Source organism: Protopterus annectens, chromosome 16.part0 (assembly GCF_019279795.1).
Source record: "Protopterus annectens isolate FY-2018-M chromosome 16.part0, PAN1.0, whole genome shotgun sequence".
Taxonomy (NCBI): domain Eukaryota; kingdom Metazoa; phylum Chordata; order Ceratodontiformes; family Protopteridae; genus Protopterus; species Protopterus annectens.
This window is the reverse complement of record NC_056750.1, coordinates 291,751,423-291,778,735: the sequence shown is the minus strand read 5'-3', so window position 1 is coordinate 291,778,735 and position 27,313 is coordinate 291,751,423. Positions and strand designations below refer to the sequence as shown.

General features: G+C 44.4%; 1 protein-coding gene across 3 annotated transcripts in view; it reads left to right on the top strand.

Moving 5' to 3' along the window:
* AGGF1 (angiogenic factor with G-patch and FHA domains 1) overlaps positions 1–27,313 on the top strand; it is a 1,405,627-nt gene that overhangs the window by 355,614 nt on the left and 1,022,700 nt on the right. For all 3 annotated transcript variants that reach the window (XM_044058021.1, XM_044058022.1, XM_044058023.1), the window contains one exon: positions 26,338–26,524. In XM_044058021.1, the coding sequence (XP_043913956.1) occupies positions 26,338–26,524 (187 nt within the window). The remainder of the gene's footprint in view (positions 1–26,337; positions 26,525–27,313) is intronic.

The window sequence follows — 27,313 nt, the reverse complement described above, 5'->3', positions numbered from 1 at the left end:
AATTTCGCCTGCACATAAACCAAAAGGAAATGCTGGCAGTGATACATTCAATCTAGGCCTTCAAGCACTTCCTACAGCAAGGCCACCTGCTAATAAAGACAGACAATACCACAGTTATGTGGTACATAAACAAGCAAGGAGGTACCCATTCTTACCTTCTTTGCAGGCTGGCAATGAATCTTTGGGAACGTTCCCTAAAACTAAATTTACAGCTGCAATCCCAGTTTGTACCAGGAGAAGACAATGTACTGGCGGACAGCCTGAGCAGAATCATCATGGATCCACACGAATGGATGCTGCACCCAGACACCTTTCTTCAAATAACACAATCATGGGGAAGGCCGGACATAGATCTCTTTGCCTCCCACCACAACCATCAACTGAAGAAATTCTGCACAAGGACATACCACCCACAAGCATGGAAAGTGGACTCTCTCTCTTTCAGCTGGAATACTCTAGCAGTGTATGCATTTCCACCTCTTCCGTTAATGACCAAGGTCTTACTGAAGATCAGGACAGAACAACCAAAAGTGATTCTGATAGCTCCGGACTGGCCAAGACAACATTGGTACCCACTGTTAAGGAGCTTGTCACGCACAAAACCGTGGCCTCTACCACAATGGTCACTTCTCCTGACACAGCACAATTACAAAACTCTGCACTCCAGCCTAAAAACCTTGCAGCTGACAGCCTGGAAAATACCTTGACTCCTCGCCTGGATAAGCTATCCAAAAGGGTAAAGGATATCATCAAGGAAGCTCGGCGACCTTCCGCAAGAAAGGCATATTCAGCAAAATGGAAAAGGTTTCGCACTTGGAACTCCACAAAGGGCCAAGATCCGACAGTAATGAGCATTCCACATATCCTGGAATACTTGGCAGAAATGCTCCATAATGGCCTCTCTTACTCTTCCATAAAAATTCATGCTTCAGCCATTTCAGCAGAGTACAACACTGATCCACCTGTATTTTCTCATCCACTGCTAAAGCAGTTTCTAAGAGGGATAAAAAACATCAACCCTCCAAGGAAACCACCAGTGCCTACATGGGACCTTAACTTCATGTTGGAAAAATTAACTCTACCTCCCTTTGAACCAGCAGCATCTGCAGAACTACAGTTCCTGTCTTGGAAGACTGCCTTCCTTCTTGCCATAACCTCAGCAAGAAGAGTATCTGAGTTACAGGCCCTCATGGCAGTACAACCATTTCTTACTTTTCATCAGGACAGAGTCTCATTGAGAACCAATCCTTCATTCATGCCAAAGGTGGTATCCAGGGTCTCACTGAACCAAGCTATTCACCTGCCTATCTTCTTTCCAAATCCACAAAATAAAGGAGAGAAACTTCTGCATACTCTGGACATTCACAGACAGTTGTGCTACTGCTTGGACAGAACTAAGGCTTACAGGAAAACTGATCAGCTTTTTGTAACGTATGCTGCTGGTGTACAAGGAAAAGCAATTTCCAAACAGACAATTTCAAAATGGATAGGGAATTGCATTCGATTCTGTTACTCTCTTCATGGCAAACCTGTGCCATCCAACATTAGACCTCATTCCACCAGAGCCACAGCCACCTCCACAGCCTTCTTAAGAGGGGTGGCTACAAAGGACATCTTAGAAGCTGCTACATGGAGCTCCGTGCATACATTTTCCAAGCATTACAACTTACCATTATATTCCAGATCCAGAGCAGGCTTTGCTACTGCAGTCCTGCAGGGCATTTTAGCTACACCATCCTTTTCTTAGGTCCTACCACCCCCAGCTTGGCTATGGTATTTTACCCATATGTAAGGACTGCAGATGCATCCTTGAAGGACATAGTACAGTTTTGTACCTACCATAAATGTAGATGTCCGATAGGTATGCATCTGCAGTCAGGATTTCCCTCCCTCCTACCCCTCTGTGGTATTCCTTGAGTAGTTATCCCTCCTTTTAGCTAGCTGGGGTTATCTATTATGGTGTATTTGTTATATATATATATATATATATATATATCACTGTGCATGTTTGGAATTTTTTGTATCTCTCCAAATTTAGCCTTCATTAGAGGGCACCTGGCATCTGGGGCAAGAAAAACTGAGGAAGATGGCGTCGGCTGATGCTTTTATACCCCAGGCGCTCTGACGTCAGGGAAAAGGGCGACATCAGCCGACGCCGGACCCAGACTTTGGAATCCGGCCAACCGAAGGGCTGCCTGAGGCAGGACAACCCATATGTAAGGACTGCAGATGCATACCTATCGGACATCTACATTTATGGTAGGTACAAAACTGTACTTTCTGCTAGTTTGTTGACAGTCTCAAATGGGGTATTGTATCAAATGCTTTAGCCAGATCTAGGTAGGCAGTATGTATCATTTTTCCCTCATCCATTGACTTAGTGACCTTTTCAAAGAAGTCCACCAGATTTAGTAAGCAAGACCTTCTATTGATAAATCCAAACTGGGATGGTCCAGTGTGTGGAGGTCTTCTATGACCTTGTTGGTAATTTTCATGATAATTTTTCCATGACCTTGCAAATAAGACTAGTCAGATTAACAGGTCTGTAGTTTCTAGGAGAGATCCTCCCTTATGACTGTGGGATGACCATCCCATTCTTCCATTCACGTGGCACAAAACCTTTTTTACAACTATAGTTAATAATTCCAGGGGTTCTGATAAGTTGCACATTGAGGCTGTGTTCTTGGATTTAGTGAGCGCAGCCAGTGCATGCACCGTAGATAAAGTTGGAGGGGTTATGTTTGAGGAATTTTTTTAGGAATGGCTGGGGGTGAGAGGGGTAAAACTGGAAATGAATTTGTCTGCCAACAGGTTCACTGTATAGCCAAGCTCAGTGAATGCGACACCATTAATCACCAGTTCAGCACATTGCCTTGTGCTGTCCTTGAGATTTCTGACATGGCTGTAGAAGGCCTTATGGTTATCTTTCACTTGGGAGGCTACTTCATTCTCAAATTTGGCTTTGGTTGACTTAATTAGCTCTCTTAGTTGCTTATTTAGTTTGAGAGAGTTTTTACCTTTATGGGAATTACCTTCCTGATTTTTGCCATGTTTTTTCCTTTTGTTAAATATCCTGTTTAATTTGGGATGACACCAGGGTAGTTGGTTTCTGGGGCTGGTACTGGGTTTACTTTGGTAGGAGCAGCAGCCTGTCTGCAGCCACTGACATGGTTGTACAGTGTTTGTGGAAGCAATTCATTGTAGGCTCCTGTGTTCTCTGGGTTTGAAGGGCTTTAACTTAATAAAAGATAATTTTGCCTTGGAATTGTTCCCGTTACTGGTTTTAATGAGATTATGGAGTTGATTTTGATTTCAAAGAAGACAGCTTTATGGTTGGACCTTACTAGGGAGGATGAGACATTTGGAGTGGTTCAGCATTTTCCCACTTTTGTTAGCACGAGGTCAGTATGTTGGAGCCTCTAGTGGGCGTATTCACTTTTTTCAAGGGTTTTTGTATATACGAAGCCCAGCTGTCTCTGTGCCTATAGATTTGAGGCTGTGTAGGATTTCCAGTCTACAGAGGGGTAATTAAAGTTTCGCATGAGTAGGGTGTTAGGTTGTGTGGCAAGTGTCTCCTGTAGGTCCAAGTATACATTGTGAGCTTCTTGGGACATGGAGGGTGACCTATAGCTAGTTAGGATATACTACAGGTATTTTGTCTGTGGTGATCTGCACATGGAGAGACTCCATTGTGTTATCCTGTGTGACCACCTTAGAGGTATGTTATTGATGTATATTGACACACTTCCAACTTTAGTCGTTGTCTGTGCAGCTACTGATCTAAAAGTGTGGAAGGCATTGAGACCTTGCACTGCCAGGATACTTTCTGCCTCTTTAAACTATGTCTTGGTAACTGTACAGATGTCTGTTTTCTTGAGGGTTTGGGGGGTATAGTTTTTATTTGGGCACCTAACATTGAGCAGTAACACCTTGAGGTTCAATTGAGTTGCATTTGCTATGATGGTAGGTATGTCAATTTGGCATTGCCTAAATAAAGCCACAATGGGAGTGGACAAAGTTTTAGCCAGTATTCAGATGTCTAGAGGGGAAAGATGTCGACCATCCTTGGCAAAGCAATGTGGTCTGTTAACCATGCCCTTCCAAGATGACAGATATTGGATCCCTTAGAATGACATCAGAAAGACAGCCATTTATTCATAGGTTCATACTAGGCTATCTGCCCTAGGGCATTTATAAGCCTAGCCAGAGTGTGTTTGACTTTCGCCACCCATTTTAAATTAATTTTGCTATGCCCTTTTTCGTGGTTAGTATACTGTGCCTCTGTCTAACAGTGACACAGAAGTGATACCCGGGGTAAACCTGCGATCTCCCATCCACTCAAGATTCCTCTTGAAGAGAGTCAGTGAGGGACTCTGCCTAAACTGGACTGGGATTTTATTCCAGAGTGAAGGGAGCCTCTGGGTTTTGACTCTGTCCCTCCAGCATGTCCTATTTATTTCAGTGCTGAGGTTCAAGTCTCTCGAGCGCGTAGCTCGATGGCATTTGGATTTTCTGAGGTGCAGCATGTCCATTAATTCCGGGTTGGACATGGCTTTATACGTCAGGCACAGATCGCCTGTGAGCAGGCGGTATGCCACTGAGTAGAGCTGGAGTTTCTTTAACCGGGCAGCATATGGCATCTGTTTGAGCCCTTTGATCCTCTTGGTGAGGTACTTTTGGGGTCTTTCCAGTTGCTGCAGGTGTCTGGTAAGGTACATCCCAAAAGGGGCATTGTACTCAATTATGGGCCTGATGAGGGTGAGTAAAGAGGCACGATGACCTCCCCTGATCTAGATGTGAATCCCTTCATGATTAGGTGGGCTATATAAGATGTTTTTCTAACCACTTTGGCCACGTGGTTGTCAAATGAGAGAATGCTATCAACTTGGGTCCCCAGGTCCCTAATTACTTCTTCTGTACTTAATGGATTACCACCTATGTGGTAATTTGTGGGCACTTTGTTTTTCCCAAAGGGGATGACTATACACTTTTTGGCTTTTAGCTTGAGGCCATGGCTCTGGCACCAGTTGTCTGTTTCTATGAAGCCCTTTTGTAGGATTCTTGTGTTGGCTGGAGAGTTGATTATGGCGCCCAGTTTGCAGTCATCTGTGAACTTGGTCAGCCACAGTCCTTCCGTGTTGGCCTGTACCTCCGAGAAATATATACCGAACAAGAGAGGTCCCTGGACTGAGCCTTGTGGGATGCCACTTGTAACTGGTTTGGAGTCTGACATGGCTCCAGCAATTCTAACCATGTGGGTTCTGTCCTTGAGCCAGTTTGCAACCCATCTAGTGACATAGGGGTTTATATTTAAGCTGGTGAGATTATCTATAATGCCAGAGTGGGGTATTGTATCGAAGGCTTTTGCGAGGTCCAGGTAGGCTGTGTGGACCACCTTCCCCTCGTCAGTGGCCTTGGTGACTGTTTCAGAGAAATCGACCAGGTTTAAGAGGCAGGATCTGCCCTTAACAAAGCCGAACTGGGTAGGATCCAGTGTCTGTAGGTCCCCAATATCTTTATTTATGAAGTCCATGATGATCCTTTCCATAGCTTTGCAGACCAAGCTAGTCAGGCTTATGGGGTGATAGTTTCCAGGATACGTTGAGGCACCACTTTTGTGGAGAGGGACCACTGTTGCTGTATGCCACTCTTTGGGTACATATCCTGTAGTAAGGCTGAGATTGAACAGTAGTTTTATGTTTGGGTTTAGCTCTTCTTGGAGTTCATGTAGGACGCAGCCCGGGACACAGTCTGGTCCCATTGATGCTGTGTTTTTTGCTTTGGAGAGGGTGGCTCTTACCTGAGCATCTGAGATGTCAGGGGGGCAGCACTTTGCTGGGATAGATATTTGCCCTTTTGGTGGGGAGGGGGGGGGGGTTGCGCTGAACCTGTCAGCTAGGATGTTGGCAATGTCTGTGGGTTCGATGTATTTTTTGTCATTTTGGACTAATTCTGAGCATATCTGGGAATTCCCACCCAGGTTCCTAACATAACTAAAGAAAGCCCTGTGATTACCCTTAGTGTCCTGTGCAATTATTCTCTCGAAGCTGGCCTTAGACGATTTTATGAGTGCCCGTAGTTTTTTATTAATACTGATCAGAGATGCCTTCCCTTTTTGGGATTTTGCTCTGTCATGTAGTAGCTTCCTCCTTCTATTGTATAGTTTGTTTATGGCTGGGGTCCAACAGACAGGACGTCTGCCTTTTTAGGATTGGGTCTTGGTTTTATTTGGGATTGCATGATCCATGCATTCCTGAAGGTGTTCATAGAATGCATTTATAAAGGATTCTGCGGTCTGGCTGTATTTTCCACAGGCTCGGGGGCTTTGAAGGATTCCACCTGGGATGTCCTTCAAGGATGCATCTGCAGTCCTTACAAATGGGTTGTCCTGTCGTCAGGCAGCCCTTCGGTCGGCCAGATTCCAAAGTCTGGGTCTGGCCTCGGCTGGTGTCGCACTTCACCCGACGTCATAGCTGCAGTTATTCGGGTATAAAGGCATCAGCCGACGCCATTTTCCCAGTCTTTCTTGCCGCGTGGCGCCCGAAGCAGAAGCTGTTCGCAAGTGCCGGTCGGTCAGAACCAGAGATTACTACTACCGAATACTTCTACTACTACCGAAGACTTCGCTAAAGCTAAGTACCCCGTTGGGGACTCTTTCTTGCCTCAGCCGATGTCAGAAAAAGTGAATAACTGTTTAACTTGTGGGAAACAAATACCTCATAAAGATTTCCACTCTTACTGCTTACCTTGCTTAGGCCCAGACCACGACGTAGCAGCTTGTCTAGCCTGTGCTTCTTTTAACCGACGGACGCTTAGACGTCGATAGGAATTTGCTGAGGAGTTTTTCGGCTCCGCTTTTGCTTACATTATGCCGTCGGATCCTCCGACTACGCAAATTTCTAAAAAGCGCAAGGAAAAGGACCGACACTCGCGGTCCGCGGTTTGGCGAAACCGGTTAAGCCAACCGCGAGTGTCTCTGTTTCGGCTGAAACAGAGTCCACGGTTCTTCCTTCGGCCGAAAACTTACCTCTTACCGAGGCCTCATCTAGCTTGGTTGAATCTGCTACAGAAATCCCACCTGCTCTTGCAGGTTCACAGGATTTATCTGACACTATCCCTTTGGATATATCCACCGCTGCACGTGGAGCTGCTAGGCCTCCTGCATCCATGTCGATTAAGGCCTTTGCCAGGGCTAAAGCAGCAAAAACTACCAAAACTGTGCCTGCTAAGACCCCCTCTCACAGGCCTAGCTCTAGTTCACAAATGCTTAGTCTAGCAGAGGATCTCATTTCTTTGATCCGGGGATCCCAACCGCATCCACACAGGGCCTCTCACCCACCTCCAGAGAAGAGGACTAGAGTAGAGGCCCCTGAGCCAGTTTCTTCAGATGACCCCTCTGATGATTCAGATAACTCAAACCCCCCCAGAGGGCTCCTTTTCTCCTTATGAGGACTCTGATGCAGAAGAGTCCATTCCTTCTGCCTCTCCGCCTGAGGAATTTTCTTTTGGGAAAACCTTGCATGCTATGAGGGAACAATTTCAATGGCAGGGCCAGGATTTTTCAGACTCTAGGAAAAGGCTTAGAACCTTTTTGCATTTGCCACAGCATAGGCCTTTAGCCATTCCTCCAGTACTTACTGTTGTGGATGATGCATTTAATGATGCTTGTACTGCTCCTGATTCTCTTCCTCCGGCCCCGGCTAAGCCCGATAGGTACTACAGGGTTCCGGACACACATTATCATTTGTATAAGGCCCCTTTTGCAGATCCCGAAACTATCTCCCAGGGACCCAAGGCTGTAGCACCTACCTCTGCCAAAATCCCCCTCCCCTCTGAAAGGGAATCTAGGGCCTTAGAGAGATGGGGTAAAAAAGTATACACTTCTGCTACTCTTTCAGCTAGGGCCTGCCAATTCCACATGATTCAGTATCAGGAATTTATGTTAGACCAGCTAACTAAAAAACTAACCTCTGATGAACCATTAGATAAAAAATCTGTACAGGAAATGGTACATAACATTCAGCAGGTCAGTAATCATTCCTTAAAATGCGGCTATGATGCACTGGAGGCTTCCTTTAGATCAGCCATGACTGGCACAGTGATCAGAAGACATGCATGGTTAAAAGAGCAGTCCTTACCAGACCATGTTAAATCAAAGCTCCTAGATGCTCCCATGGATAAACTCAATTTGTTTGGCTCCCCTGCACAGCAGGTGCTGAAGAAGGTGGAAGAGAAAGCAAAATCTGTCCAGACAGTCAAGGATTTCTTGCAGGTCCAGCCTCCAAGGTTTAGCAGGAACTGGCCTTCCAAGAATTGGTCCTTTCCAGACACCTCCAGAGCTCCGAGAGGCAGGAATAGGCGCTCAAGAGGCAGAGGTCAATCCAGAGGTGCCTACAGGGGACGTCAGTGTCAAAATAACAACCAGCGAGGTGCAGCCACAGACCCAGCCACCACCACTTCCACAGGACTATCACAGTGACTTGGCTCTGGCACCACCTACCAGGGAACAACTAGAAGCACCCTTAGGCGGGAAGCTAGCCTTATTTTCAGTAAACTGGCATTACATCACAGGAGACAAATGGATTTTACAGGCAATAGACCAAGGTTACAGGTTTCACTTCCATACTCTACCAAGGAAGAGAGGAATGCCAAACCTACCTCCAAATCAGAAGACAGAAGCTCTAGAACAAATTACTCACTTACTAAGGATGAGAGCTGTAGAAAGGGTACCATCTATGGAACAAGGGCAAGGATTTTACTCCAGACTCTTCCTGGTACCAAGAAAAGAAAACCAATGGAGACCTATTCTCGACCTGTCCGCTTTAAACACATACCTCATTGTTCCAAAATTCAAAATGCTGACCCTACAGCAGCTTCTTCCCATGCTGGGCAAGGAGTCTTGGCTGGTAACTTTAGATCTCAAGGAGGCATACCTGCACGTCCCCATACGACCAAATTGCAGAAGATACCTCAGATTTCTTGCAGGATCAGAGCATTATCAATTCTCAGCATTGCCCTTTGGCTTATCTACTGCCCAGAGTATTCACGAAATGCCTGGCATCAGTAATTGCTCATTGCAGACTTCAGGGAATTCAAATTTACCCTTACCTGGACGACTGCCTGTTACAAGCGGACAACAAAAACAAATTAACAAAAGATTTGGAAAGGGTCATTCATCTACTACAAGCCCTGGGATACACAGTCAATATAAAAAAGTCAAGGCTGATACCATCCCAAAGGATAACCTTCTTGGGTGCAGATCTGGACACATCAAAACAAATGGCATTCCTGACAGTAGAAAAACAGGAGCAACTCCCTCTCTACTTCATGGCATTAACAAAGCAGAACCAGCTAACAGCAAGAAAAGTCCTGCAAGCCCTCGGTTACATGGCATCCTGCATAATATTGATTCCAAATGCCAGATTACATATGAGAAAGTTACAGTGGTACCTAAGGAATTTATGGTCTCAGCACAAGCACAGCCTAGAAACCCAAATTCCAATAATTCCAAGCCTGAAGCAAGAATTCCAATGGTGGGCTCAGGCCTGTCAATTAAACAAGGGACTGCCCTTCCACAACACTCAGCCAAGCCAGGCCATCACAACGGACGCCTCAGACCTCGGTTGGGGGGCACACATGCTGGACAAGTGCACACAGGGCTTATGGACTCAAGACCAGCTGCGCCTACACATAAATCAAAAGGAAATGCTGGCAGTAAAACTGGCAATTCAGGCATTCATACCATTTATCCAACAGGGTCAACTGCTGATAAGAACGGACAACACCACAGTTATGTGGTACATCAACAAGCAGGGGGGCACACATTCATACCCTCTATGCCGGATGGCAATGGACCTCTGGAATGTGGCCCTGAGCTTCAACATTCAGTTACAAGCAATTTTCGTGCCAGGAAAAGAAAATATACTAGCAGACATCCTGAGCAGAACTACCACGGATGCTCACGAATGGATGCTGCATCCGGACATCTTCAAAACCATTACAGGGAAATGGGGTCTACCAGAAATAGACTTATTTGCAACCCCACACAACCACCAACTGAAAATATTCTGCACAAGGACGTACCACCCACTTGCTTGGAAAGTGGACTCCCTATCCTTCAGTTGGAAAAACCTGACAGCATATGCATTCCCACCACTTCCTTTGATGCACAAGGTGCTATTGAAGATCAAAGAGGACCGTCCAAGGATCATCCTGATAGCTCCAGACTGGCCAAGACAACATTGGTACCCATTACTGAGGAGCATGTCTCGAGAACAAATATGGCCTCTACCCCTTGTTTCCCTGCTGTTAACACAGAACAACTTCAAAACCCTGCATCCAAACCTGAAAACACTGCAGCTGGCTGCCTGGAGCATTGCATAAGACCTAATAACCCAGATTTATCTCAAAGGGTGAAAGACATTATCTTGGAGGCTCGCAGACCCTCAACAAGAAAAAATTATTCAGCAAAATGGAAAAGATATCTCATTTGGAGTACTGCAAAAGGAGAAAATGTGGCACTGGTAAACATAGCTAACGTCCTGGAATACTTGGCAGAGCTATTCCACAACGGCCTGTCCTATTCTTCCATTAAGATTCATGCATCAGCTATTTCAGCAGAATACAACTTGGATCCTCCAGTCTTCTCACATCCTCTACTCAGGCAGTTTCTGAGAGGAATTAAAAACGTAAAACCACCTAGGAAGCCACCATTGCCAGCATGGGACTTGAACTTTGTGCTAGAAAAGTTGACACTCCCTCCTTTTGAGCCAGCAGCAACAGCAGAATTACACTACTTATCATGGAAAACTGCTTTCCTGCTTGCAATCACTTCAGCAAGAAGGGTATCCGAGCTACAGGCATTAATGGCAGTACAGCCCTTCCTGATCTTCCATCAAGATAGAGTGTCCATGAGAACTAATCCTACTTTTATGCCAAAGGTGGTCTCCAGGGTGTCTTTAAATCAAGCTATCCACCTACCTACATTCTTCCCCAACCCACAGAACAGGGGAGAAAGACTGTTGCATACCTTGGATGTACATAGACAATTACGTTACTACCTGGACAGGACCAAGAGCAATAGAAAACTGACCAGCTACTGGTAGCATATGCAACAGGAATGGAAGGAAAAGCAATTTCGAAACAGACAATCTCTAAGTGGATAGGAAATTGCATTAGATTTTGTTATTCCTACCATGGGAAGAAAACTCAAGAAAACATCAGGCCTCACTCTACAAGGGCTACAGCCACTACCACAGCTTTTTTACGAGGAGTGGCTACCAAAGACATTTTAGAGGCTGCTACTTGGAGCTCCGTGCATACATTTGCCAAGCATTATAATTTACCTTTATACTCCAGATCCCGAGCAGGTTTTGCCACTGCTGTTTTGCAAGGGATCTTAACTACACCATAATCTTATTTCTCCTCCTCCCCAGTTTGGCTATGGTATTCTACCCATTTGTAAGGACTGCAGATGCATCCTTGAAGGACATAGTACAGTTTTGTACCTACCATAAATGTAGATGTCCGATAGGCATGCATCTGCAGTCAGGATTACCCACCCTCCTTCCCCTCTGTGGTACTCCTAGGGTATTTGCCCATCTTGTAGCTAGCTGGGGGAATCTATTATGGTGTATTTGTTTGTATATATGTACATACATGCTTATTTTTGGTTTGCTCTCTACTATTTGGAACCATTTGCATTTATCCAAATTTAGCCTTCCTAGAGGGCACCTGGCATCTGGGGCAAGAAACACTGAGGAAAATAGCGTCTGCTGATGCCTTTATACCCGAATAACTGCAGCTATGACGTCGGGTGAAGTGCGACACCAGCCGAGGCCAGACCCAGACTTTGGAATCCGGCCGACCGAAGGGCTGCCTGACGACAGGACAACCCATTTGTAAGGACTGCAGATGCATGCCTATCGGACATCTACATTTATGGTAGGTACAAAACTGTACTTTTTGAGGAGTGTGAAATTTGCTTTAGAGGATTTTTCACTGTGGTTTTCTGGGCAGGGGGTGGGGTCGGGATGTGAATATCCAGTGAGATTAGTTTATGGTCTGATCTTACCAGTGAGGGATACACTTCTGGTCTGGAGCATAGAGTCCCCATGTTGGTGATGATCAGGTCCAGTATGTTTTCCCCTCTTGTGGGTGTGGTAACAAGTTGTTCCATAGCATTTGAGTTTATAAATTCTAGGAACCTTTGGGCTAGGATGTTGGAGCTAGAGTAATGCTCCCAGTCTATGTTTGGGTAGTTGAAGTCACCCAATATAATGGTGTTTGGAGAGACCTTCATATTTTCCATTGTTCTCAGGAAGGCCGAGTGGGGTTCCTGGGTTTGGGGGGGTGGTCTGTAGCAGGCTATACACTGGAAGGCAGTTTTACCCACTGTTAGTTGCACATGGATAGTCTCTTATGCTTCGTGCTGTGCCACCAACCTGGAGGTGTGGGTATCTTTGACGAATATTGATACTCCCCCTCCTTTTGTGGTTCAGTCCAAGTTTGGGGGCCGAAAAGCATGGTATGAGGTATAACCTGGTAGTGCTGGGGTGCTCTCGGGCACCTTGAACCAGGTTTCTGTTACTGCATAGATATCGATGTTCTCCATGCTAAGGAGAGTTTCGAGTGCGTGCATCTTGAGGTGTAGACTTCTGGCGTTGAGTAGCATTACTCTTAATTTCTTATCCCTTGTGATACCTATGGAGGTGGGTTTGTCTTTTGAGCCTTGCCTAAAAAAGGCACTATGGGGGAAGCAAGAGCCTTTGTCAGTATCCGAAAGCCCAGTGCTGACAGGTGCAAGCCATCCCTAGCGAAGCATTGTGGCTTGTCGAGCATGTCATCCCAGGCTGACAGGCATTGGATCCCCTTTGAATGACACCAATACTTAAGCCAAATGTTGAAATTGATCATCTTGTCTTCATATTGTGGCATCATTCTTGGTGAGGGTAAGATGCTACTCAAGGTCAGGGTCATACCGGCCTGGGCTACATGCTCAGAGAGCTCCTCTATGTCTCTCTTCATGTATTCCAGGGAGGTACGTCTCAGGTCATTCACACCAGCATGGACAATGACCGAGTCATATTTGTACTTGCCTTGGAGTGACCTGAGTGCTTGTGTTATGTGGTGGATCCTAGCGCCCGACAGGCAGCTCACCGTGACCTTCTCCTTGTTCAGCCTGGTGAGCGGGACGTCAGTGTGCCTGATGATAGTCACCTATTACCAGTGTATCAGGTGTGTTGTTTAGCCTTAAGGGCTGTGACTGTTCGGCACACTGGCTTTGTGAGCTATGTGTTGCACGTGTTTTGTTTTTGGGTAGCGGTTGCTTGGGTGTCTGCTTTGGAGGTCTCTGCTGCTTAGGCAGATTTTTATTTAGAGCCTCCGAGTATGTTTTTGTGTGTTTATGTGTTTGGTTTGCTGTCGTGGTAGGTCTATGTGAGACTGGAATCGTAGTGAGTGTGGTTTCCTTCTCCTCCTGACTGGTTACGCCAGTACTGAGTTGAGAGAGCTTAGCCTCCAGTTTGGCTATATGGTTGCATCTCTCACCAGCTGGACCGGAGAGGAGGTTGACAACTGACCTTTGGACATGCTAGAATAGTATTGGGAATTCCTTTATAATTGAAAAAAAGGGCCAATGGGGAACAAGGTACTCAAGGGGAGTTTGTGAGGGTGTAGTGCTTTTAATTTTTTAGTGCTGACTTATATAATTGCTTTAGTGAGCAAGTGCCAGGTAACTTAAATGCAATGTGTTACAGGTAACTTTAATGCAAAAACTACAAACAGTAACTTTCTTTTAAGTGAAACAAGGAAGTAAGTACAGTAAGCAATGCAGATATCACTAGGGATCCACAGAAGCGCTGAAAAGCCGCGCTTTAGGTGGAATTAGCGTTTCAGGGAAATAACAAGCAAACAAACAACAAGCATTTGTTGAAATCAATCATGTCAATAATTTTTTGCTTATATTATGTTATCTTCTTCAGTGATGACAATATGTTGCTCAGTGCTAGGCTTATACCAGACTGAGAGAGAGAGTCTGAAAGCTCAATAATGTCTATCTTCATATAGTCCAGAGAAGTACATCTTATATCATTCACACCTACATGGACTATGCAGGAATCCTACTGGTACCTGTGGCACAGTGACTGAGTACATGCAGGATTTGGCAGATTCTGGCTGCAGATAAGCAAAATCAGGAAGGAGAAAGAGATGCTCAAGTGCATCTATTTAGATTTTTTCCTAATTTACTGCTTTCTGCACTTGTTTTTAGTTGTTTTTTAATTTAATTGCATTTATTTAAACTGTATTTGCTTTAATATTGCTTGGCACTTGTGTGCTAGCTTGCACTGCATTTGAATTGTTTTTACTGCTGTTTTAGCTGCTTTTCTGTAAAAAACAAAAAAAAAATTCTAAGCTTGTTTCTCGCTTTTCCTGTAACCAGTCTAGTCCAGGTACAGATTTGCTGTATCCAGGACTGTTTGTAAGCTTCTGAGCCCCCCAAGCCTTTCTGTGTTGGAGGGAAGCCTTCTAGCTTATCAGTTGGAGTGATAAGCACAAGGTAGCCTATGTACCACAGGAGGAATGGTTTTTGGCCCAGAAATTGTAGTTCATTGGCCGTTTGGACAGTTTTTCCATCCCTTTCAACTTTCTGGTTTAAAAGCCCGCGTTTGCTCAGGTTTGTGCTTGTTTAAGCTCCACGCAGTGGTGCCAAGCTGAGGTACACTATTACTGGTGCCAGAAAGTCTGCTCTTGCTAGTTCTTTCTCTCTCTTGCACTTCAAATAGCTTAATCGCTTTGCACTTCAACAGGTTTTTGTAGCAGTTATTGTACCACACCTACTAGTCGTTCTTCACAGAAATAGCTCCAGTACTTAGTAGTTACGACCACCCCTCCTGGCATGATTAAAGGGCAGTTTCCTGTGCTTTCTCCTATTAACCTTGTGCACTTGGGCATTCTGAGGCAGTGTAGCAACTACCTCATGTACACAGGCAATCCTCTCCTCTTACCTCCCAACTGTCAGACTTGTGAGAGATGCACTTGTATCACCAGATTGGAAGCTATGCACTCTCCAGCTAAGACTGGGCTAGTTGGTCAAAAGGAGAAGGTCAACACCTGCACCACACCACATGGAACACATAGCCCTCCAGAATATGCACTATCACAGCTCTCACATAAAAACATAAACCACACCCACCTTCATGAAGGCTGTCAATAGAATTTTACCCAAACAGCAGAGACCTCCAAGACAGAAATGCACTCAGCCACCACAACACAGTACAAACCACAGGACACACAGCTCACCTCCACAGTGTGCCCCTCAACCTAAGCCCCTAAGGCTAAACACCTTTCCCAATACACTAATCATAGGTGACTCAGTAGTGAGGCACACAGATGTCCCACTCACTAGGTTGAATAAGGAGACGTAACAGTCAACTGTCCATCAGGTGCCAGAATCCGATACATAAAAAGCACTCAGGTCACTCTACAACAAGTATGACACTGTAATTGTCCATGTGGCTGTAATGACCTGAGACGCACCTCCTTAGAATACATGAAAAGAGACCTGGTGGAGCTCTCGGATTATGTGGCCCAGGCAGGTATGAAACTAGCCCTGAGCAGTATCCTACTGTCACCCAAAATGATTGATTTCAACAGTTGTCTAAGTTTCTGGTGTCATTCTAAGGGGGTCCCAGTATCTGTCTGCTTGGGATGACATGAATGACAGACCTCAATGCTTTGACAGAGATGGCCTGCATCTGTCACCCCTGCATTTCTGGGTACTGACTAAGGCTCTTGCTTTTTTTAGGCAGTGTTCCAAAGACCAAATTACCACCGTAACAGCTCTAAATAAGTGCAATCTGAGGGTCATGCTGCTCAACACTAGAAGTCTAAATCTCAAGATGCACTTGCTCGAAGCCCTCAGAACATCGACATTTGTGCTGTAACGGAGACCTGGTTTAAAGCGGCAGAAAGAACCCCTGCGCTACCAGGCTATAACTCATTCTACATCTTTCGGCCCCAAAACATGGACTGAAGCTCCAAATTGGTGGTGTCTCCACATTCATAAAGGATATACACACCTCCACACTAGTAGCCTAGCATAATGCATCTGAGATACTTAGGTACAACTAAAATTGGGTAATAGATTCATAGGTTCATAGATTAGTACTAAGCTAACTGCCCTTCCGAGCCATTTTATGCCTAGCCAATTATCCCTTGGGAGACTCAAACCCTGCACCTTGTGTTTGTAAGGCAAACACCTTAACCATTAGGCCACCCTCTCACCTTAGATGGGATCCCATGTAAGATGGCGATCCAGGTCATAGCCTGCTATAGGTCCCCAACCATGTCCCTAGACTCTCACTCCACATTCCTAAGCACCCTGGAATCTATCAAGGTCCAACCCAACACACTCATACTAGAAGACTTCAACTACCTTCATCAGCATGGAAAATGACTCGAGCACCAATACACTAGCCCAACGCTTCCTGGAATTCATCAGTTCCAGTGCCCTGGACCAGCTCATTCTGACCCCCACTAGAGGAAGCAACATCCTTGACCTGGTTATTACTAACATGGGCAACTGTTGCTATACACCAGTAGTCAATCCTTCCCTGGTCAGATCCAACCATAGACTAATCACCATGAAAATCCACATCTCACCCCCAACCCCTGCAAAGATAACCACCTTGAAACACTTCTCCAAAGCTGACTTTGGGCTCCTAAAAGCAGAGGTGGCTAACTTCATGGCATCCATGCCAATGGAAATTAGCTGCATGACTGCCAAATCATACACCAGTGCACTGTACAAATATGTACATAAATGCATGGAACTAGCCATATCCAACAGAACCAAGACGCTGTCCTCCATAAAAAGGAAGCCTATCCGGTGGTCCCCTGCCATTAATAAACTCTACAACAGAAGGAAGAAACTGTTGCAGAAAAAGGTGATGTCCCAAGACTGGAAAAACTCCCTTATTATCCTCAACAAAAAGTTGAGATCCCTCATCAAATCCTCCAAAGCCAGCTATGAAGGCAGAATTGCATCAGACACTAAAAACAATCACAAAGCCTTCTATAGTTATATCAAGAACCTCCATGGCAATACCCAGATTTGCTGTGAGTTGCTGCATAGTGGTACCTCCTATACTGAACCAACAGATATTGCCAACATACTGGCCGGAAGATTCAGTGGCAACTTTATCCCTCTCCCACCCTAAAGGACCAGTCACAGTACCAGAAGAATGTCAGGCACCCAGCATTACTACAGCACAGGTTAAAGCTGCATTGGCCAAGGCCAAGAATACAGCTTCCATGGGACCCAATAATATCCCTGGCTGTGTTTTACATGAATTACAAAGTGAACTGGCACCACAACTGTGCGCCCTGTTCAGTCACAGCCTTACCTCAGGCTTTGTCCCTACTGAATGGCGCTTTGCTACAGTCATCCCTCTCCATAAAGGGGGAGCAACTACAGACCCTTGGAATTATCACCCCATTAGCCTGATGAGTCTGATATGTAAAGCTATGGAGCACATCATCATGGACCTGATTAACAAAGATATAGGAAATCTCCAAACTCTAGACACCATGCAATTTGGCTTTGTGAAAGGGAGATCATGCCTGCTCAACCTGGTTGTCTTCTTTGAGTCAGTCACCAGGGCTGTGGATGAAGGTAAGGCAGTGCATACAGACTACCTCGATCTGGCCAAGGCCTTTGATACCATTCCTCACTCAGGAATTATTGATAAACTCACCAAACTAGGCATCAACCTCTATATCACTAGGTGGGTTGCAAATTGGCTCACAGATAGAACCCACAGTGTGAAAGTAGTGGACTCCAAGTCAGACTGCCGAGCAGTCATGAGTGGAGTTCCACAGGGATCGGTCCTGCGTCCTCTTGTGTTCAGCATCTACTTTACAGAAGTCCAGGCCAAGACAAAGGGAATCTGGCTGACCAAGTTCGCAGATGACTGCAAGCTAGGAGCCATTATTAACTCCCCAAGTGATTCTGACATCCTACAGAAAGGCCTCATTGAGACCAATGACTGGTGTCAAAACCATGACCTTGAGCTTAACGCCAAAAAATGTGTCGTCATCCACTTTGGTAAAAACTCACTTCCCACTAATTACCACATCGATGGGAGACCACCGAACGCTGAAGTCCTTCTATGTGGCGCATCTCATTACCAAGGGTTTTGCATCCAGGAAGAAAGAGGTCATCGTCTCTCTCTACTCTTCCCTCATTAGGCCAGTCATCTAGTATAATGCCCCATTTGGCATGTACCTCACTAGACACCTGCAACAACTGGAGAGGCCACAGAAGTACCTCACGAAGAGGATCCTAGGCATTAAACACATGTCCTACATGGACAGACTCAAAAGATTCTAGCTATTCTCTGTCTCATATTGCCTACTTAGAAGCGTTCTCTGCTTGACTTACAAAGCCATGTCTGACCCAGCTCTGTTAGAAATGCTAAAGAAATCCCAATCCCTCCGCACCACACGCTTCAGAGACCTCAATCTCATTACCACAATCAGTACATGCTGGAGGGACAGGTTCCTCACCCAGAGACTGGCCATGCTCTGGAATAGATTTCCCATACATGTCAAGCAGAGCACCTCGCTGTTCTTCAAGAGAAATCTTGATGAGTGGATGGGTAACAGAAAGATGTTCTTCGTGTTTCACTGTTGCAGTGATTACAATTGGGTTATCCTGCTGGCAGGCTACCCTCAGTCAGCCTGAATTCCAAAGTCTAGGTCCTGCGTCGGCTGCTGTCGCCTCTTCCCTGACTTCAGTGCGCCAGGGGTATAAAAGATGCAGCCGACGCCATTTTCTTCAGTCTTTCTTGTCGCGCAGTGCTCGAAGCAAAAGCAGTTCGCAAGTGCCGGTCGGCCGACTCCTGAGATTTTCGTGTTCGAATTTCAGATCCGAAGTCTTCACTAAAAGCTAAGTACCCCGTTGGGGAAACCTTTTTCTTGCTCCAGACCGATGTCAGAAAAAGTTAATAATTGTATTTCTTGTGGGAAGCAAATATCTCATTCTTACTGTATACCTTGCCTAGGCCCTGACCACGACATTGCTAGTTGTCGATTTTGTGCTAGATTTAACCAATGCACTATTAAGCGTTGGTACGATTTTGCATTTCACTATTTTGGCAGAAGATTTAACTATACAATGTCATCGGATAGCCATCCGACTACCGGAATTCACAAGAAACGCAAAGAAAAGGACAGGCATCCAAGGTCCAAAACCGACGACGGGGCTTCTTCTAAGCCAGTCGCCAGTTCGCCGGTTCTCAGTGAGGTGCCTTCGCAGCCCCTGACTACCGCTACTTTGGATTCGCAGGCCGCTATCGACACCCACGTGGAGTTGACCAGGCCGCTGGATGCTCAAGGTATTGGACCTTCGGAAACTATTCCCTCAGATGGGTCCAGAGCTGCTGAGCAGGCATCGGCTTCTGAGGGTGTTTTCAGACCCTACTCAATTATATGTTAAAATGACTTCAGCTTCAAGGGCAAAGACTAAAGCACCTTTAAAGACAAAGAAACAAGTACAACAGCCTCATGGACAGGCCTCCATACCTAAAAAACAGATGCTCAAAATGGCAGAAGACCTAATTACTTTGATCAGGGGTTCCCATCCCCCTCCTGATAAGAGGCCTATGCAAGAGACAGAATATGAATCTTCAGATCAGGTTTCCATTTCATCTGATTCCTCTTCTGATCAGGAATACTCTCTTCCTCCCTGTGAGGATTCTGATGCTGAAGAATCTATCCCTTTAGCCTCTCCTCCTGAGGATTATTCTTTTGGGGAAACTTTACATACCATGAGGTAGCATTTCCACTGGGAGAGCCAAGATTATTCAGAATCTAAGAAAAGGCTCATAGACTTTCTTTTACTTCCACAACACAGGCTCCTAGCTATTCCAACTGTGTTAGACATTGTAGATGATGTATTTTCAGAGTCCAGTGTGACCCCTGACTCCTTACCTCCAGCTCTTGTTAAGCCGGACAGGTACTACAGGGTTCCTGACTCTCATAAATTCCTTTTCAAAAACCCTGCTGCTGACCCAGAAACTATCTCTGAGTCCCAAAGGGGTCAAGGCTTCAACTGCAAAAAACCCTACTCCCTCTGACAGGGATTCTGTGTCCCTGGACAGATGGGGGAAAAAAGATTTACACTTCTGCTACCTTGGCTATAAGGGCTTTAAATTGTCAATTTCATATGCTCAAATATCAGCAATATATTATGTCACTGCTTAAACAGAAAATATTGATAAATTCTGAATGTGCAGAAAACAAAGAAATGCAGGATTTATTGCATGCAGCTGAACAAGCTGGAAAGCATACTTTGCAATGTGGTTTTGATTCTCTGGAGGCCTCCTACAGGGCCACAGTTACAGGTTCTGTCATTAGGAGGCATGCTTGGTTAAAGGAACAAAATCTACCTGATCATGTTAAAGCAAAATTATTAGATGCAAACAGTCAAGGATTTCTTACAGGTACAGCCACCAAGATTTAACAGACACTGGCCTACAAAGAACTGGTCCTTTCCAGTGTCAAACAGGCCACAAAGGGGCAGATACAGACGCCCTAGAGGCAGATCCCAGCCCCAAGGTTCGTACAAGTCTAAACAATGGGGTGCTTCTACCTCCAAAACTGGAGAAGACAAATCACAGCCATACAGGAAACAGTCCCAATGACTTCCCCCTGCCTGTGCCAAGCACTTATCTTCTGGCAGCACCTTTAGGGGGAAAACTAGCACTTTTTTCTCAAAATTGGCATGTAACCCAAGACAATTGGGTCTTAAACATAGTGTCACAAGGCTACAAGTTTCACTTCCATACGCTACCAAGGGCAAACGGTTGGCCAGACCTGCCAAAACATCAATGGGCAGAGGCACAAAAACAAGTCTCATCCCTCATGGACATGAGGGCCATTCAACAAGTACCAGAGCAAGAGCAGGGACAAGGATTCTATTCAAGACTGTTCTTGGTACCCAGAAAGGACAAAGCCTGGAGACCAATACTGGACTTATCTATTCTAAACACATATCTGGATATTCCAAAATTCAAAATGTTGACTCTACAGCAGCTTCTGCCCATGTTGGGCAAGAAGGCTTGGCTTGTGACTTTAGATCTAAAAGAGGCATACCTGCATGTCTCAGTCAGACAAACATGCAGAAGATACCTCAGATTCAAAGCTGGCTCAATGCACTTCCAATTCTCTGCACTGCCCTTTGGCTTATCTACTGCGCCCAGGGTCTTCACAAAGTGCCTGGCACCAGTAATTGCATACTGCAGACAAAGAGGAATACAAATATATCCTTACTTGGACGACTGCCTCATTCAAGCAGAGAACAAGGACATTGTACTACAGCATCTGGCGTTTGTAAAGAGATTACTACCATGCCTAGGGTACACAGTCAACGAACAGAAATCAAAACTAGTACCCTCTCAAGAGATAATATTCCTGGGTGCAAGCTTAAATACAACTGCCCAGATGGCTTATCTCACACCAGACAAACAAAGGCAGCTGACTACCTATTTCAAACTGTTGGCAACAAAGGCCCAGTTATCTGCAAGAAAAATTCTGCAGGCTTTGGGCTTCATGGCATCCTGCATTCTACTAATTCCATATGCAAGACTGCATATGAGGAAACTTCAGTGGTACCTAAAAAATGTTTGGACTCAACATTGCCACAGCCTGGAAACAATAATTACTCTCATTCCCTGCCTGCAACAGGAGTTTCGATGGTGGGCGAAGGCCTGTCACCAGAACAAGGGACAGCCATTCACTCTACCCCCAGCCACACAGACATTAACAATGGATGCATCGGATTATGCTTGAGGAGCCCACATGGCAAGAAGATGTATTCAAGGCACATGGTCCGCAAACCAAATGCATCTACATATCAATCAAAAAGAGATGCTAGCTGTTCAAAATGCCCTGACAGCCTTCAAGGACCTACTTCATCCGGGACAACTACTGATAAAGACAGACAATACCACGGTCATGTGGTATATAAACAAGCAGGGAGGCACTCATTCTTACCCCCTTTGCAGACTAGCCATGACTTTGTGGGACACAGCATTGACTTACCAAGTACATCTGCAGGCACAATTCCTGCCATGAAAGATAAATACTCTGGCAGACGAACTAAGCAGAAACTTCATGGATCCCCACGAGTGGAAATTGGATACACAAGTCTTCAGCATGGTAACAAGGAAATGGGGATGCCCGGACATAGATCTATTTGCCTCACCTCACAACTGCCAACTAAAGAGATTCTGCACAAGGACTTTATCATGTACACGCATGGAAAGTGGATGCCCTATCTTTCAGCTGGAAAAACTTAACAGTATATGCCTTTCCTCCTCTGCCTCTCCTCCCCAAGGTACTCCTAAAGGTCAGACAGGAGAAGCCAAAAATGATACTGATTGCCTCAGACTGGCCACGCCAGTACTGGTATCCAATCCTAAGGAACTTGTCTCAATGCCCAGCCTGGACCTTACCTCAAGTGCCTCATCTACTGTCCCAGCAGAATAATTAGATCCTGCACAGCCAACTCAAGACCTTAAATCTGGCAGCATGGCAGATAATGTAGTCATACAAAACACACCTCTCACTAAAGCGGTGATGGATGTCATTTTGGGCCTAGTACTAGAAAATCCTATGCTGGAAAATGGAAGAGATTCTGTGCTTGGAACCAGGCACATGGAATTGACGCATCTGTACCAAATATTCCTCAGATTTTGCAATACTTGACTGAGATGCTGGACAAAGGCCTATCCTTTTCATCTATAAAAATTCATGCCTCTGCCATTTCGGCTCATTACAGTACAGAGCCACCAATCTTTTCTCATCCTTTATTAAGGCAGTACCTCAGAGGGGCCAAAAGTTTAAGGCCTCCAAGGAGATCACCAATACCTGCATGGGACCTCAATTATGTCTTGGAAAAACTCACCCTGCCTCCTTTTGAGCCAGCTGCTACAGCTGATATAAAGTTTTTATCTTGGAAAACAGCTCTGCTCCTAGCAATAACTTCTGCAAGACGAGTCTCAGAGCTACAGGCACTCATGGCTGTGGAACCTTTTATCATTTTTTATCCAGGCAGGGTTTCTCTGAGGGCAAACTCGACATTTATGCCTAAGGTAGTGTCCAGTGTGGCCCTTAACCAAACTATTCATCTGCCTACCTTTTATCCAAACCCACAGAATAAGGGGGAGAGAATTCTGCATTCTTTGGACATACACAGACAGCTACGCTTCTATTTGAACAGAACCAAAGCTTTCATAAAGACAGAGCAATTACTAGTGGCATATGCTGCAGGATCACAGGAAAAGGCTATCTCAAAGCAGACTATTTCAAAGTGGATAGGCCACTGCATTTGTTTCTGCTATTCACAACATGACAAGCCCGTACCTAAGAGCATTAGGCCACATTCAACCAGAGCAGCAGCCTTCCTCAGGGGAGTACCAACCAAAGACATTTTAGAGGCTGCTTCTTGGAGTTCAGTGCACACCTTCACAAAGCACAATCACTTACCACCCTACTCTAAATCCAGGGCAGGCTTTGCCACTGCAGTTCTGCAGGGCCTAATAGCTGCTCCTAATGCTATTTAGGTCCAGCCTCCCAACCTTAGCTTTGGGATTCAACCCAATTGTAATGCCTGCAACAGTGAAACACGAAGAACATAGTACAGTTGTGTACACTTACCATAAATGTAGATGTTCGAGTGTATTCACTGTTGCAGTCCAGGTTACCCACCCACTATTCCCCATTTCTTTGCTGGAACTTATCTGTACTTCTCTATTCTATACAACCTATGTGGTGTATTTGCTTGTAGATGAAGGCAATATATATACTTTGATGCACGCATGTTTCATTGACATATTTTTAGCCTACCCTTTTGGGGGCACCTGACATCTGGGGCAAGAAAAGCTGAAGAAAATGGCGCCGGCTGCATTTTTTATACCCCTGGCGCACTGACGTCAGGGAAGTGGCGACAGCAGCCGACGCCGGACCTAGACTTTGGAATTCAGGCCGACTGAGGGTAGCCTGCCAGCAGGATAACCCAATTGTAATTACTGCAACAGTGAATACACTCGAACATCTACATTTATGGTAAGTGTACACAACTGTACTTTCACCCCGGGGATCACTCCAGTGGCTCTAGGCACTGGGAACTAATGTTGGGCAGCACAATGTCAGGGCACTTCTATAGGCTATGCTTATAAAGGCTCCAGGGCCATTAGCCTAGTACACACCTATGAACCTATGAACAGTTATCTTATTGTTCAGCCTGGTTAGAGAGGCATCAGTATATCTTACAATGGAGTCCCTTTGTTTAGAAAACTGTTCTGCTAGGAGATGTGGATGTGTATAATGACTTTGAACTTACTGTGGACTTTTGTTTGACCTTCTTTCACATGAAAAGGAAGGGTGGGTTGGCAAGTAGCTGGTGTGCATGGTTAGATTTTTATGGGGTAGGCCAGTGGTTGTACTGCTACCACTGTATATTTCTTTATTAAAACCCAGACTAGAGCATGGGGAATTACTTTGGCATCTTATACAAAGTACATTTGTAATTGGGGAGAATGTAAAGGGGCATGACAAGACTCATGAGTGGCGTTTCTTGATTTACATAAAAGCACAAATTACAGCAACTGGACCTCCTCTCACTGAATGTAGAAAGATTAGATGAGCTCTGACAGTGGTTTGGAGGGCCATGCATGATTAATTCTTCCTTCATTGTGCTACTCTGAAGAAAAGTACATATGTTAGCAGTCTAACACAAGTACTAACTTGTACTAACACAAAGCTGGTGAGAAGGCAGAATGGAACTAAATGGAGGCTGTTGTGGTTCAGGGAATGGGTTATCTCACTGTTGAATGGAATGCAAGCTACTTAGCTAAGGGGCTGTTGAACTTCAAGAAAATACAAAACTCATTTGATAAGGCTCCATGTACAGTATTGTACTGATGGCTACTTTGACACACACGTATACATTTTATAGATATATATATATTATATATATATATATATATATATATATATATATATATATATATATATGTGTGTGTGTGTGTGTATAGTACGTGTATATGTATATACATAAAATTTAATTTCCTCTAATTGCCTTTTCACTGAATTCCAAATCATTGAAAAAATAACTGAATGCATGTTTTACTTGAAAGCACATTTGAGTGACTCGCAGTTCTCAAGAACTGTAGAGGGATATAGACAGATCACTGCTGTTGTGGTTAAGGATGTTAGGATCATAGGAATTGGTGTAGAACATGATGTGTAGCTTGTCAGTACCCACGCTGTTGTGCTTCATCTCTAGAAGCATTTGTGTTGTGTGCCAGCATTGATTCACTGGGTGAGTTTTTTTTCTATTTTCTCCATAGCTGTGTGGCCATGGAGTTAGTGTGTTTAAGTAAGGGGGTGTGTGGTACTTGTTCCCCTGCAACAACAAGAAAAAATTTGAGGTATATTTGCTGTAAGTGAATTTTTTTATAAAATGTGATTCACTGATACGCGTTTTCAATTGTGTTTAATGATTTGTGATTCAGTGAAACTGGTATTTAGGCTTAAATATATATGTTTGTATTTATGGTTCATATGTAAATACTAGGCTATCAGTCTGTAGACTGTTATAAGCCTAATTTATAACCAGAGATCAGAATCAAAACCTGTATGTTCTGTCTATAAGGTAAGGACATTAACCATTATGTCAAAAACACCCAATGTATATTTTGTGTGTGTGTGTGTGTGTGTGTGTGTGTGTGTGTGTGTGTGCGCGCGCATGCGGGGGTCTACTTCAGAAGACTGAAAAACCAAAAGACCGAATTCCAAAGACTGAAAATTCAAAATACTGAATGAATGAATCTGTCCCTTCTCCACTGTTCTGTGATTTTGGAGTTGGTGTATATAGTTAGCAGGGAGTGTGGGGGCACAGCCCCCCACATGAAGGGTGCAGGGGCTGGCCCCTGTATTAAAAATGTGTTCAGTATTTTGAATGTTCAGTCTTCCGGAATTAGCATCTTTTCTTTTCCATTAGACTTACCTTCAGCCTTGTTCCATTTCCTTTATCCCTATTAATTCCATGTTCTGTTTAAGTCTTTCTTTCTGTAAGCCTAGTTAGTATTTGTTTTGGATATTTCCATCTGCTACTTTTAGTCGTTTTGTCTTTCAGTTACATTTTTGCAGTTTTGTGTTCTTAGTTTTTTCTGACTTTGGCTAGTGTTGTAAGAGATAACAATTGTTTGTTTTTAAGGTCTAATTAAACGTGTGCATTCTCTTGATTACTGTATTTTTGTGTAATTGCAGGATTAGCATAAAGATGGAAGAAGAAAATTCTGAGTCAGAGCTGAAATGCCTTCAGCAAAAGGTGCAGACCCTGGAAGAAGAACTAAAGTCTTGCAAAGTCCAGCTTCACAACTTAGAAAAACAGCTCAGCCAGAGTCAGCGTTTGTATAAAAGTACAGAAAGTTACAATGAGGATCTTAGAAAACAGGTAAAAAGTAATGCCCAGATGATAAAGGCTAAAGTAAATCCAGATGCTGCTGAAATTCCTCTGTATTTTTGCAAGCTTTGTGTAAAGAGGGGCATTCATGATGAAACAGCAAGTATTGCTTTGTTGAGACTTAACTTTAGCTTATTGTCTACATAGCCATCCATACATAAAACCAAGACGTATAATATTCAAATACCTGCAGTTTTTTATTTATTTATTTATTTTTTTGCCGGGGCCAATACCCTGTGTCCATCAACTTGGAAATGTACCCAATCCCGATATCTAAATACAGTAAACTCTCAGTTAATTGGAACTCAAGCAACCAGAAAAAAAATCGAAGAAATACAGTACCATTTTCATGTGTTGCACTTTCTGCCCCCCCCCCTCCGCAGAAACATACCTTACATTTTTAGAGTATTAATAGTTTTAAAAAGGAAGATAGGAATAAATTCTCTCTTCCCCCAACCTAAGAACTAGTCAAACCAAACAAACAGTATACGATACAGCATCAGTCAGGCCTATTTTTAATAGTAACTCTCAAGCAACCAGAAACTACAGTTATCCAGTATCTCCCAATCCCCATAGGTGCTGGTTAACTGAGAGTTTACTGAATACTAACTGTGAGGTCATTTGGACTAGGAGTGAGGGAAAAAAGTAATGTTATGTAAAAAAAAAAAAAAAAAAAAAACTTTAGATATTTTCTGTTTACTCCAAGTCACTTGATCTTGCAGTCTGCATTAATCAGAGACCAAGGCATGCACAACACACCAAAAGTCAATCCATCAAAGC